At 35.1% G+C, this 14,050-nt stretch overlaps 1 protein-coding gene across 1 annotated transcript in view; it reads left to right on the forward strand.

Moving 5' to 3' along the window:
* The window catches only part of epha3 (eph receptor A3), a 161,386-nt gene that overhangs the window by 115,577 nt on the left and 31,759 nt on the right, over positions 1 to 14,050 (forward strand). The window contains exons 11-13 of the mRNA XM_016231088.1: positions 1,651 to 1,712; positions 6,704 to 6,913; positions 10,544 to 10,737. Coding sequence (XP_016086574.1) covers positions 1,651 to 1,712; positions 6,704 to 6,913; positions 10,544 to 10,737 — 466 coding nt within the window. The remainder of the gene's footprint in view (positions 1 to 1,650; positions 1,713 to 6,703; positions 6,914 to 10,543; positions 10,738 to 14,050) is intronic.

The raw sequence follows: 14,050 nt of genomic DNA on the forward strand, positions 1-14,050 counted from the left end.
GCCAGAATCGACGTAATACAGCCTCAAATTAGAAATCTGATCGCATATCTGCTGCCACTGCCAGACAAAAAAACGACGACAGCTGTGGTTAAAGCGATAAAACGAGCAGACTGGACAGAAACAATCGTCAAAAATGCTCACGTTTACAGCGCACACTAATTATCAGAAAAGGTTCAATAAAGTATTGTCTTTTGTTCTTATGGGCACGCGCCCATAGATTTCTTGTCTTATGTCTATGTTTCTTGCATCTCACGACTGCGTCGTGTATGAAATAATGTCTGAGTGCATGTGCATAAAAAAACAAACTGACGATTTGTATATAATCATTTGTAATTGTATATACATTGTTGTGATTAATTGTGGCTAGAACAATAATGTAGCTGTAAAATTGTTTCCTGCTGGAATTGAAATGTATATACATCTTCATCATGACTAGATAGACACAGTGAGTTTGTCTTTACTATGCATGTTAGATGTGATCCACCTCATAGTAACAATCCTGTCAGATCGTCCATCCTTTTGAGTGAGAGTGTAACGTTACAGGTCAGCCGATCTGGTTTTGTGGTTAGCTAGCTAGGTTAACTAGACCTCAGTTATCATGAAAAAAGCCAGGAAATTTCAGTTTTGACAATATGGGACCTTTAAAAAGTAAATAAAATTGTGAGTGAGAAAATTATGACAGTATTTTCATTTATGGGTGTTATATGGGTATATATATATATATACAGTATATAATTATTATTATTATTATATACACACACATTTATTTATTTATTCAGCAAAATGGTCATGAAATCGATCAAATAGGGACAGTTTTAAGTCAAGTCAAGTTTATTTGTATAGCGCTTTTTACGATACAAATCATTGCAAAGCAACTTTACAGCAAATTAAGTTTCTACAATATTTAGTGGTAGCTTATCAGTGGTGACTGTCAGTTAATGTACATATGGCAGAAATGTACAGAAAAATCAATTAAAGACGTAATCAAACAGACGATGAACACTATTAACAGCAATTATTATATGATGCAATCAAACGTATAGCAAAACCAGTTTTAGATATGTATAATACATTTATAATGTTAAAAAAAGATTTCTATTTAAAATAAACGTTTCTGAAGGACGCTGTGACACTGAAGAATCAGAATAAATTACATTGTAAAATATAATAAAATAGTAGTTATTTTAAATTGTCATAATATTTCACAATATCTTACTGTATATTTATTAAATATAATGTCTTTCAAAAACATAAAAAAAACCTTTCTGACCCCAGACTTTTAAACATGCTTAATTACCATGAAAATAATTCAAAAACTGTTCTTGACAGGTTTCATGACCCGTTCACTCATAAAACTCTTCTTGACGGATTCAGCATCGTCATTGAAATAACTTTGGAAGTCGTCATGCTGAGCATATATATCTAAACTCATGGGTCAAACTTATCCTTGCCTTTGAATGTATTATATTTTTCTCTTGAAATGTCTGTCTTTGAAGATGTTTTCTTTTGTCCAACATAAGCTCATTAGTTTGCAAATTGGGTAATTCAACCTTCCAGCAGAAATGACACCACTGCAGCAAAGCACAGCTCAGTTTTGGCACATCTTTTCTGGATTAGACTGAGACACGTCTGAATTTTCTCTCTCCTCAGGTAAACCCGTGATGATAGTGACCGAGTACATGGAGAACGGCTCTTTGGACGGCTTCCTGCGAGTGAGTGTGACACACTGAGCGCATTTAATGAGACTCCATTATGTATGATCAGAGGAAAAGCACAGAGAGCTCATCTTAAAATCATTAAGAAACCCATCTGCGTCTTAGCTTCTCCTGCTTCCTCTCACAGTACCTGCTTATCACAGCATGCCTGACATTCTCCCAAGCTCTCCGAACATTTCATTCTCATTTATACAAATAGACACAAATTGCTCTCTGCTGACTCACCTATTTCTCTCTTTGCCGCGGAGAGATTAGATTTTTTTAACAGTGCCTTTGTGCTCACAACGTCGCCCAAATTCATCCCATTCATATTCGTAGCCGAGGCCTCTTTAAATAGACACCGACACTACCTGTGTTTCAAACACTTTGTAGTGTCAGGATTTCACTTGAGCTTATATCCACAATGGCCTCATTTTCTCACGCAGAACAGACCAGGCTTGTCTTCAGAAGAGAGAGCCGATTCGCTTGCACTCAGACCCAAAACGGCACTGGGGAGACTGGCGCGCCGCCTGCCAGCCCGACCGTGCCAGTTAAACAGACTGGGCATGCTCTGTCCTTCAGATGATTTCCTCTTTGCCCGTCGCTCGCACTGCGAAAACAAACAAGCAAACAACAGGCTGTGGGACGGCCCATCTGAAGAGTGCTTATAAATGCGCTAATGAGCTCATTAAATGGGTCAGCTTAACCTTTGGCTGCAGCCGTCCTGCCTTGGCTCTAATACACCTGACATATGAATTTATCAGCCTTGTGTCATTTTTCAACAGTTTACCACCAGCAGTGCTTGCCAGACAATCTGCTGTTTGGAGAACAAAATGAACCCGCCAGACTTTGATGCATTGGATGGACCTCGCACTCGTAAAAATATCTGAAAATTTGGAGCAAATTCATTTTTGTTCAGTAGTGAATTTATTTTGAGGCTGCACTGCACAAAGGGGTCCAATGTAGAGTTTCTAAATGTCCAGTGAATTAGATTTGGGCAGTACGATGAATGATAAATATGCAGTGATTGTAGTGTGCGACATTTGGGTTATGGGAGAAAAAAAATCACATTTATTTTCTCAATTGAGTAATTCATTTCTAGCCAGAATGTGCAAACCTTTTAAGACACAATGACAGTAAGCTCTGGCCTGATATAGAAGCCACAAGTTGATGTGTTTTCAAAAAATAATAATAATAATAATTTTGAATAGTGGAGTTTTATAGTGGAGAACTACATTACCCATAATCCTGAAGAAAGATCCACCAATCAGAGAAGGCTGCAATTATTTGATCAATAATACAGTATAAACAGTACAAATTGTGAAATATTATTAAAATAACTGTTTTCTATTTTAGTATATTTTAAAATGTAATTTATACCTGCGAAGGAAAGCTGAATTTTCAGCATCATTACTCCAATCACCAGTGTCACATGATCCTTCAGAAATCATTTTAATATGCTGATTTGCTGCTCAAGAAACTTTTTATTTTTTATCAGTATTGAAAACAGCTGTGCTGCTTAAAATTGTTGTGGAATCTGTGATATTGTTTCAGGATTCTTTAATGAATAGAAAGTTCAAAAGAACAACATTTATTTGAAATAGAAATCCTTTGTAACATTTTAAGTTCATTTACTGTCATTTTTGATCAATTTAATGCATCCTTGCAGAATAAAATATTAATTTCCTACAAAAATTATATTGACCCAAAGTTTTGATTGTTAGTGTATATATAATAATATTTTGTAATAAACTTTAAATACATATTACATTTAAAAGTCTTATTATTGATAATAATTTAAGTGCATATCTTTTCCTGATTTTCAAATACTTTTATGTCCATTCAAAGTTTGTATTGTTGTCAGAAAAACAAACAAAATCCAGAATCAAGGCCAACGAAAAACTGGACACTAACGGCTCTATTGAAATGAGTATGCAAAGGCAGATGATTAAAACAACCTGAGCAAACCAGGAGTGAGCAGGACCTGCACGTGTGTCTGCACAGGATCCCACTCCCAGAAACCAGAGAAAAGTTACAGTGTTCTGCAGCAATTTCCTGCGCACTGCAGCCTGGCCTGCACTCTGTCAAAGAGATCTGTCATCCTCCCTCCAACGCGTTTCCTCGCCACTGCTCATGTCACTATTATTAGCAAGCCTTTGAACCTCTCTGAGCTCCTTTCTCTTCCAGGTGGTCCAGGGTTTATTTTCATCCAAACTTAGTTTGTATGCAGTGCATAAACACTCACATAGAAAGAAAGTGAAAATAGGGTGGACAGAGACACGGAATGAGAGGGAGACTCGCATTGGACAACTAGAGGAACAGTTCAAACAATAATAACGATTTTGACATTGTTTTCATGTCATGTCGTTCCAGACCTGTTTGATATTCTTTGTTCCGTGGAACACAAAAGCAGACCGTTTTGGAGGATGCACTGATGTTTTTCTATGCAATCGGATTGAATGGGAACTGGAGCTGTCAAGTTCAGAAAAAAACAAGTATCATGAAAGTTGTTCGTATGACCCATGCTGTATATTTTAAGTCTTTTGAGATAATGAGATAGCTTTGTGTGAGAAATAGACTGAACTAAAACATCTTTGACATCTGCCCTAGCTTTTTCGTGGTGAGTTTGTGAAAGTTTATGAGAGAAGTGAATTTGTGAATAAATCATTCAGACCAGATTTCTGAAACTGGATCAAATGATTCATTAAAGAAAGAAAGATAGAAAGGAAGGAAGGAAAGAAAGAAAGAAAGAAAGAAAGAAAGAAAGAAAGAAAGAAAGAAAGAAAGAAAGAAAGAAAGAAAGAAAGAAAGAAAGAAAGAAAGAAAGAAAGAAAGAAAGAAAGAAAGAAAGAAAGAAAGAAAGAAAGAAAGAAAGAAAGAAAGAAAGAAAGAAAGAAAGAAAGAAAGAAAGAAAGAAAGAAAGAAAGAAAGAAAGAAAGTCTTTATCCACAAATTTGATAGTTATTCTTCTCTCAGTTAGTAACAATTTACATTTTCTGATCTATCTATGTTTCTCATCTATAGTTATCATATGACTTCAGAAGATTTGAAATATAATGCATGAGTCCTACAGACTACGTTCATAATATTTTATAGTGCTTTAACATCTTTTTTAAAAACTTGAAAGTCCTAGTTTGCATCAGAGTTATTAACTTTAACTAAAACCAGACAACCAGACAACAAACAAATATTACTTGAACTAAATTTAACTGATATAATATAAAACATTACATTTATTTTAAAATTAAAATTAAAATTAAATTTACACTACCAGTCAAAAGTTTTTTAACAGTAAGATTTTTTATGTTTTTTTAAGTCTCTTCTACTCACCAACCCTGCATTTATTTGATCCAAAGTACAGCAAAGAGTATTATTTTTTTATATATTTGTAGTATTTAAAATAACTGTTTTCTATTTGAATATATTTCCAAATGTTATTTATTCCTTTATTATATATTATTATTATTATTATTATTGTGTTGAAAACAGTATAATTTTTTCAGATTTCTTTGATGAATAGAAAGTTAAGAAGAACAGCATTTATCTGAAATATAAATATTTTGTACCATTATATTATTATATATATTATATATATACTGAGTCCAAGCTTTTGAATAGTATAGTGTATAATGTTACAAAAGCTTTTTATTTCAGATAAATGCTGATCTTTGGATCCTTCTATTCATCAAAGAATCCTGGGAAAATGTAGTCAATGGTTTTAAAAATTGATAATAATAATAAATAAAAAAATTCTTGAGCAGCAAATCAGCATATTAGAATGATTTCTGGAGGATCACGTGACACTGAAGACTGGAGTAATGATACTGACAATTCAGCTTTGATCACAGAAAATAAATTACGGTTTAAAATATATTCTAATAGAAAGCATTTATTTTAAATAGTAAAAATATTTCACAATATTACTGCTTTTGCTGTATTTTGGATCCAATAAATGCAGGCTTGATGAGCAGAAGAGAATTCTTTGAAAAAAAAAAAACACACACATAAAAAATCATATACTGTTCAAAAACTTTTGACTGGTAGTGTATTTCAGATAGCTTAGGCAGAATTTCTCATTTCCGTGTTTAAGTGCTAAAATAACTAATAATAAAATTTAATAAAAACTCATATAGCCAAGTTTTTAAATAAATGAATGAATGAATGAATAAATTAATGAAACTACTAAATATTTTATTAAATTGCAAAAATCAAATCATCAAAACATTCACAAAATCAAAATATTGTCAAATATTAATTCAAAATATTAACAAAAATTATAATAGTAAATCAGTGAAACAAATAAAAACACTGTTTTGCATTTATTTTAACTGCTTGGAAAAGAGTAACCAGCACATTCCTCAAAATTTCATCGATTATGTTTTACGAAAGAAATAGAGACAAACCAATTTGCAGCTACTATGCACGAAGATCAGTAAAAGCATTTTTGAGAGAACTATTGCTTTAAGACTGCAGTTTGCCTGTCTTTGGTATAGAAAGCCATTTCTCCAGAGCTCCCTGACAAATCAATGCTATCTCACTCATCCGGCCAGTCTCTCCCTCTCCTACTGAAGCGCTTCCTCCCCTGGTGTTTATCATCTCCAAGTCCTGAGCATATCATTCTTCGTATAAAAGGCCTATTCACACGCACCAGTGTAAACACCGCAAGCCTGCCAGTGGGCTTCCGTTCAGATATGCAGGCGGCGATGTGTTCTTGTGTACGTCCTATTTATATTCTTCAACAAGTTGCTGCACACCGTGGTTTGAACCAGAAAAAAACTGTCAAATGCTCCTATGTATTAAGTCAAAGATCTGCTGCTCTCAGCAAAGCCATTTCATGAGTGGTTTTGAGTTAGCTCATGACAGATGACTTTGGAAATATCAGGCAGTGTTTTGAGATATGAGTCACCAATGTTCCATTGTGTTTTATAACCCGTTGCATGACTTATGTTTATACTTATGTAGATATAAAACAGCGTATTTGACTTTTCCCTTCTTCCCGTCTCTGTCAGAAACACGACGCCCAGTTCACAGTGATTCAGCTGGTGGGCATGCTACGTGGCATCGCATCTGGTATGAAGTATCTGTCGGATATGGGTTACGTGCACAGAGATTTGGCCGCTCGGAACATCCTGGTCAACAGCAACCTGGTGTGTAAAGTGTCAGACTTCGGCTTGTCCAGAGTGCTGGAGGACGACCCGGAAGCCGCCTACACCACGAGAGTAAGTCAACACCAACACGAGCATCTGAGACTGGCGAAGTCCATGCTGACTTTGTCATACAGCACAGAGTTAAATGGGCTTAATTAGGATTAGGAATTTGAAAGAAAATGCTATAAAAATGAATTTTACATAATAATAACAATTATTATGCCTCGTATAAAAACATAAATGATTTGTATACTACTCACGTATTTTAATCAGCTCAGAAGTCAAATTAAATTGCAAGAACAACTATTACCCACTGACATAAAATGGATTAATATGCTTTATCTGATGTCATATACCATAATACTTAAACTTGACATTTTTTCTAAGCTTAAATATGTTTCAGTTGCCTTCTCAACTATTTCAAATGATATGTCTATTGAATTTATTTGTCTACTGAAGCTGATTTGAGAGGATAGAAGAATGTATACATGTACACTGCCATGCAAAACATTGGTAACTGTATTTTTTTACAGTAAGGACAGTAATATTGTGAAATATTATTACAATTTAAAATAACAGTTTTCTTTTGAAACATAAGTAATTCTATTTTACTTTAGAATTGATAATAATTATATATTGATATAATTAATATAATATATTTAATTCTCTATTAATATATTTTATATACTGTATTTTAATTTTATAGTTTTGAAAAAAAGTTGCTTAATATTTGGACCCACTTATATTGCATGTCTTTAACTACTATGTACTTACTATTATTTAATTATATTTATTTATTATTTATATATATAATATTATATATATATATATATATATATATAATTTTATATTGTTCTTTATTTTATTTTTTTTGCATAAGTGAATAGTAGTTAAAGACTCCTAATATAAAGTGGGATAGGTGGAGGAACCGGACCACTTGTAGAAAAAATGAATTAAAAATATGTGGTTTTAGGAAGTCCTGCCTTTTAGTTAAAAGAGCCAAAAGACTCTTTCAGTTGTTTTTTTGTGCCTTTGAGGGATAGTTCAACCAAACATTTAAACTCTGTCACCTGTTACTTGCCTGCATGTTGTACCATGTGGTTTAATTAAACCTGAGAAATGTCTGTCCCTCCATTGAAAGTTTATGTAACCAGAACTTTGAAGCTTCAAAAAGTTAGTAAAGACTTCATGAAAGTAATCTATATGAATCAAGTGGTTTAATCCATGTCTTCTGAAGTGATATATCACTTTATATGATTAACTTAATTTAGGTGCTTAATATTCACATATAAACACTGATTAATGCACATACATACTCTCCAAAAGGGGGGTTATGTAGTGTAGGGTTATTACATAGAAGAACCATTTTTGATTCCCCCAAAGACTTAAGACTTTCTTAAAGGAACCTCTTTTTTGTTGTTAATGTGAAGAACATTTTAAAAATCTAAAATACTTCTTTTCTACTGTAAATAGACTTTTGTGGATTGGAAAGATTCTGTGGATATTAAAGGCTTTTCATTGAACCAAAGAACCTTTATTCTTAATATATGAATCAAGTGGTTTAATCCATGTCTTCTGAAGTGATATATCACTTTATATGATGAACTTAATTTAGGTGCTTAATATTCACATATAAACACTGATTAATGCACATACATACTCTCCAAAAGGGGGGTTATGTAGTGTAGGGTTATTACATAGAAGAACCATTTTTGATTCCCCCAAAGACTTAAGACTTTCTTAAAGGAACCTCTTTTTTTTGTTGTTAATGTGAAGAACATTTTAAAAATCTAAAATACTTTTTTCTACTGTAAATAGACTTTTGTGGATTGGAAAGATTCTGTGGATATTAAAGGCTTTTCATTGAACCAAAGAACCTTGTATGGGCTAATTTTCATTTTTGTGTGAACTAACCCTTTAAGGGGCCATTCACACAGATCCTGTTTTTCCATTCTACTGCACTATTTTTGTATTGTTTTTCTATGTAAATGTGCTAGACGGATGTGTTTGACCATTGCACTTGTGTCTCGCATCTTTTGCAGTATCTCATTTATTACACAGCATTCTAAAATTGCAGAATTCTAAAAACTTACAAGTTCAACTTTTAAAAAAAAGCATTTCACATTTTTCAGTTAACCATCGTTTACTACAAATAAAAAAAAATAAAACAAGGTTACTATAGTTAAACCATTGTAACTACAAATTAACCATGGGTTTGTTACACAAAGTATAGCTTAACCATGGTATATACAAATGGTAATCAATACGCCAAAAAAAAAAAAAACATGGTTACTACACTTCTACTAAAATAAACCATGGTTAATTTTTATAAGTGGAGGCCATTCGCACAGAACCCTTTTTTTTTTTTTGCATTTAAAAATGAGAGACGCAAGTCAGTTTTCAAAGCAAAAATGCGAGACAGGGCAGTGAAATGGGGAAAAAACGGTCTCGTTTTTTAAAAGTTGTTTTCCATCTTATGATCTAAAACTTATTTTAATTTAAGCACCGTGTTTTCAGAGCACTATGTCATGTGTGAGATGCTGCATAAGTCATACATGTCCGTCTAGCACGTGTTTACACAGAAAAACAATGGAAAAGTAGCACAGTGGAATGGAAAAATACATTCTGTGTGAATGGCCCCTAATAGTTTGGAACAACAGTGAGTGAGTAAATAGTCCTTTCTTGGCAAACAATATAATTAAATTAGCAAGATTATCCATGATCAACCAGCTACCAAGCTTGTTTTGCCTGGCTAGACTATTCATGCTGCTCTTAATTAATTAAAATGTTAGCTAGCTAAGGCTAGCTTCACAAAGACATACAATGAGCACCCAATGGCGAAAATGGGCTTTTCAGTTCACAGGCCAAGAGAAACTATTATGCTATACTTATTATAGAAAGTTAAGAACAAGAGCCATGTGTGCAATTGTGGTAAATTTGTAGTGGTTTGTTATGAAATCTTGTTGTGTTGACATTGTTATTAGTTCTTTAGCGCTGACCCTGAGCAGTGCCCTCGTTGCTGCAGTTCAGTAACTTCACCCTGAGCAAATAAGGCCCTGAGAGTTTATTTGAACTGGTTTATGGCAGCGCTGATGATCGAGTGATGAAAAGCAAAAGGGAGTTACAGATCTGGAGCACTTGGCAATTGATTTTGTGTTGTTGCATGAACGGAAATGCTTTATTTTTGTTTCATCCTACTGGATGGTGACAGTTGGCATGCGTGGAAGAAATATGTCCTGAGGAGCTCAAAGGACAGGAAATTGAACAAAATAGTTCCTCATCTTTAAAGAAATAGTTCACCCAAAAATCCAAAAATGGAAATTCTGACAGAATTTACTCACCCATATGTTGCACCGAACTTTTATGTTATAATTTCTTCTGTGAAACACAAAAGGAGATGAGAAGGTGCGGTCACATTTATGGTTGTTTACCAATTTTCACAGGTGAAATCCAGTCATTTCAATAGGAATTAATGAGTGAGGGTGAAAAATTTCCCAACACAGAAAAAGATCCCCATTTTGCAACAGATTCATATTGAAAACTGCTTGGTTTGGAAGGGACCTCTGTGTGAGTTGTGCTTCATACATCGTTGCAATATTTGGCAATGGACAATTCTACTTTTTTGCCCGGAAAACTTTGCTAATATGACCGCACCTTCAGCCAGAATGACAGAACTTCAGCTTAACGATATTTTCTCCTCAGGTGATAAAAGCAGTGGATGAGGGTTATCGTCTTCCCCCACCCATGGAATGCCCTGCCACGCTTTACCAGCTGATGCTAGACTGCTGGCAGAAGGATCGAAACAACCGGCCGAAATTTGAGCAGATTGTCAGCATCCTGGACAAGCTCATCCGCAACCCCAGCAGTCTCAAAATCACGGCCAGCACTGCTTCCAGGTATGTCACACAGGAGGACTGGCTCTGGACCGAGCCCTAGATGGTTGTTCTGATCCCAAATTGCCTTCTGCTGTTTCTTTTCTTCCTATCACGTTCAGATCATCTTCTCATGCTCCCTAATGAGAGGAAATGCTCTCTCTTCCTCCTGAACTCTAATTTGTATCTTCCCCTCAGGTCTAGATTAATCACACACTCCTACAGCTGGTCACATACAGTTATGACTGAGTTGTTCTTGAGGCCGTGTTGTTTTCTGCAGATTATTGTTCTAGACAAAATTGGTTTATTTTTGGAGCCAGTTTGCTGAAACAGTCCTCAGTCAGACAAGCAGTGTTTGTGATAAACATTTGCTGACGTCCTGTTTCTCTAGTATACAGGATGTAGTACTAATGTTATTCAAAGTATTACACAACGTGGTCAAAAGTTAACACCCCCGTATGGGTAACGGATTTGCCAAGACCCCTTGATTCTTATGAAGTCTTACTCATGACATTCTAGATTTGTGTACGTTGTGGTAACAGTTTGGGAAAGATCCTTTTCCTGTTCCAGCATGACAGTGCTCTTGTGCAAGGTCTATTTTGAGTTGACACTTTGCGGAAAAAACATCCTGCAAATTCCTGCACAAAGTCCAGACTTGAACCCCACTGAACACCTTTGGGATGAATTGGATTGGTGACTGTGAGCCACCAGTATCACCCAGTGTCAGTTCCTGACCTCACTTTATGGACTTTTGACCATATTGTTTATTTGTATTACAAGGCTTTTATGCATCCTGATGTTGCCAGACCGCACAGTCATCTGGAAAATCTATGGTTGGATTTGCCAATCTACATTTGAGAACATTGTGTTCTTCGGGAGTATGTGGGAGTACTTCACAGTGTCTGTCAATTAATATTTAATCTCAAAATTATTTTTCTCAAAATACCTTCCTACTCTAATTTCCTCTGCTGCAATAAGGCTCAATTCACTAGAGGGTTCGTCTGTTGCGGGTTGCCCCGTGTGGTGTGGACGTAAATGGTACAACCAGTAGCTCTATTATTATGAAGTATGTAACAGTGACTAATGGTTTCTTAAGAAAGTGAAAATGGGTCCCAGGGAGTTAGCATGTAATTTTCCTGATTGGCTTTTAACATGGCCGATTGGAGTCCAGCGCTGGGCCCAGGTGATTTATGGCTCTCCGGGCGAGACACACTCTGAGGTTCCGCTGCCGCCGGTCTGCAGTCACAGCTGTGTCCAAGCCCTTGCACTTCATTTATCTACATGCCCTGCATGCTAATGGGGCAGCATCCCAGCCATTAGGCCTAAAGGCCAGACCCGGAAAGAGATGGCGTGCAGATGCTCGGAAGTAAAAGGTCGGCACTCTCGGGATGAGAGTATGTGCATGATCCCAGAGCCTTTTCACAGCAAGAGATGCATTCTTGTCCGTGACGAAGTTACCCAGATGTTTCTCTGTGAGGAACGTCCTCCCTCCTTTCCCATCCCTAGAGAACTTTAAAAACATGATACTAAGCAGCCTCGGTTATTTAGAGGTCACTACATCAGAGGGGAGAGAGGAAAGCAAAAGAAAAGAGAGGGAACCAGCAGAGAGGCCGAGTGTTTACCTCTCTTCTTCCTCTCCCTCTGGCCTGTTGTGCTCCTGTCGACTGACGCCTCAGATCTCTGACGCCAGCAGCTGATGCAGTGTGTATACACCAGAGTTTAAGCTATCACTTAACCCAACAACAAAGAATATTCTTTTTTTCATTGTGAGTTTTTGATAAGGACGCAGCTGCACATCACAACAAACAAAAGAGGACTGGACATCTCTTGGTCCTCTCTACTTTTTCTTTCTCATGTTGACCTTTATAGTTACAAATGCAAATTATTGATCATATTACCATAGTAATAAGTAAGTAGCTGAGTAAGTCAGTTAACTGTAATTAATCCCCCCCCCCCCCCCCCGCATTTAACATGGTAATAAATGTGTTCGTTCCATTTTAATGAAAGAACACGAAATAATAGACCCACTGGTAAATATTAGGTTCTGCAGTTTGTTTGGGTGACAATTATAGCATCAATTTATACTATATAAAACTTTGAATATCATTGGAAATAAAAAAATATAAACAATAATAAAACATTTTGTGGACATAATTGACTGTGATTTTTTAAATTAATTAATTAATTAATTAATTAATAAAAAAAAAAAAAGATAGAACCCATTTAATTAAAAGGGTTATAAAATACGTTTTATTTACTGTTTTTATGTGCCATAATTAAGTTTAGAATTTAGTTTTCTCTGACAAGTTTAATGAAATTAATTGTTTGTTTTTTTTGTTTGTTTTTTTACTGTTTATTATTAACTGTTTGTTTTGCTTTTTTGGGGGGTTATGCTTTGCTTTGTGTTTTGTGTGCTGTGTTTTTTAGTGCTGTTTTCTGTTCTGTGATTTTGTTGTTTTGCTTTGCTTTACTTTGCTTTGTTTTGCTTGTTTTGTTTTGTTTTGTTTTCGGTTTCATTTGGTACTTGCTGTACCTTTAAGACTAAATGTAAACTTGCTTGTGAAATTAGATACAGCAGTGCTGTGCACATAGTTACAAGCTGCAGGTTTGATGTTAAGTCAGTGATGTTAAGTCAGTTAAGTTAAGTGATGTTAATGTAATCTTCGCTGTCCCATCCTTAAATATAACAGTCTTTTAACAAAGCTGCATCACGTTTAGAAAGGTTCACGAAACAACTGGCACATAAATGTGCTGCTCCAACTGTGAAGGTAAGACTAAAACGATCAAAGACATTGTTAAAAATAAACTTCAACCACTCTCTCCTGACATTAGAAAAGGATTTCTAAAGATCCTGAGTGCATCGGTGCAGTACTTGCAGACCGCTCTATTCAATGAGCTGTGTCAGCACTTACTGATCCTGTTTGCCAAGTAACTTGGATCCATTCAGCATTCTTTTCCAGTCAACTCAGTGTACATTATTCTTTTATTTTCATCACACAGTAATGGAACACTGGGAACATGTGGATCTGAGTCCACTTCCTGCTATCTTAATTTGTTTATTTACATGAATATAAATATCAGTTCCCAAAGGAATTGTAATCTCATTTGTGTCTGTTCCCCTGGTTTCAATCAGGTGCTATTGGACCTGAATTGTGGATTTCAGATGCTGTGAAATGATCACTTGTATTTATAACATCTATATTTTATCTAGCATGTCCATACATTGGTTGAATATCATTGAATATATAAACAATAATAAAACATTTTGTGGACATAATTGACTGTGATTTTTTAAATTAATTAATTAATTAATTAATTAATTAATTAATTAATTAAT

Source organism: Sinocyclocheilus grahami, unplaced genomic scaffold (genome assembly GCF_001515645.1).
Source record: "Sinocyclocheilus grahami isolate Dianchi unplaced genomic scaffold, SAMN03320097.WGS_v1.1 scaffold383.1, whole genome shotgun sequence".
Classification (NCBI taxonomy): Eukaryota; Metazoa; Chordata; class Actinopteri; order Cypriniformes; family Cyprinidae; genus Sinocyclocheilus; species Sinocyclocheilus grahami.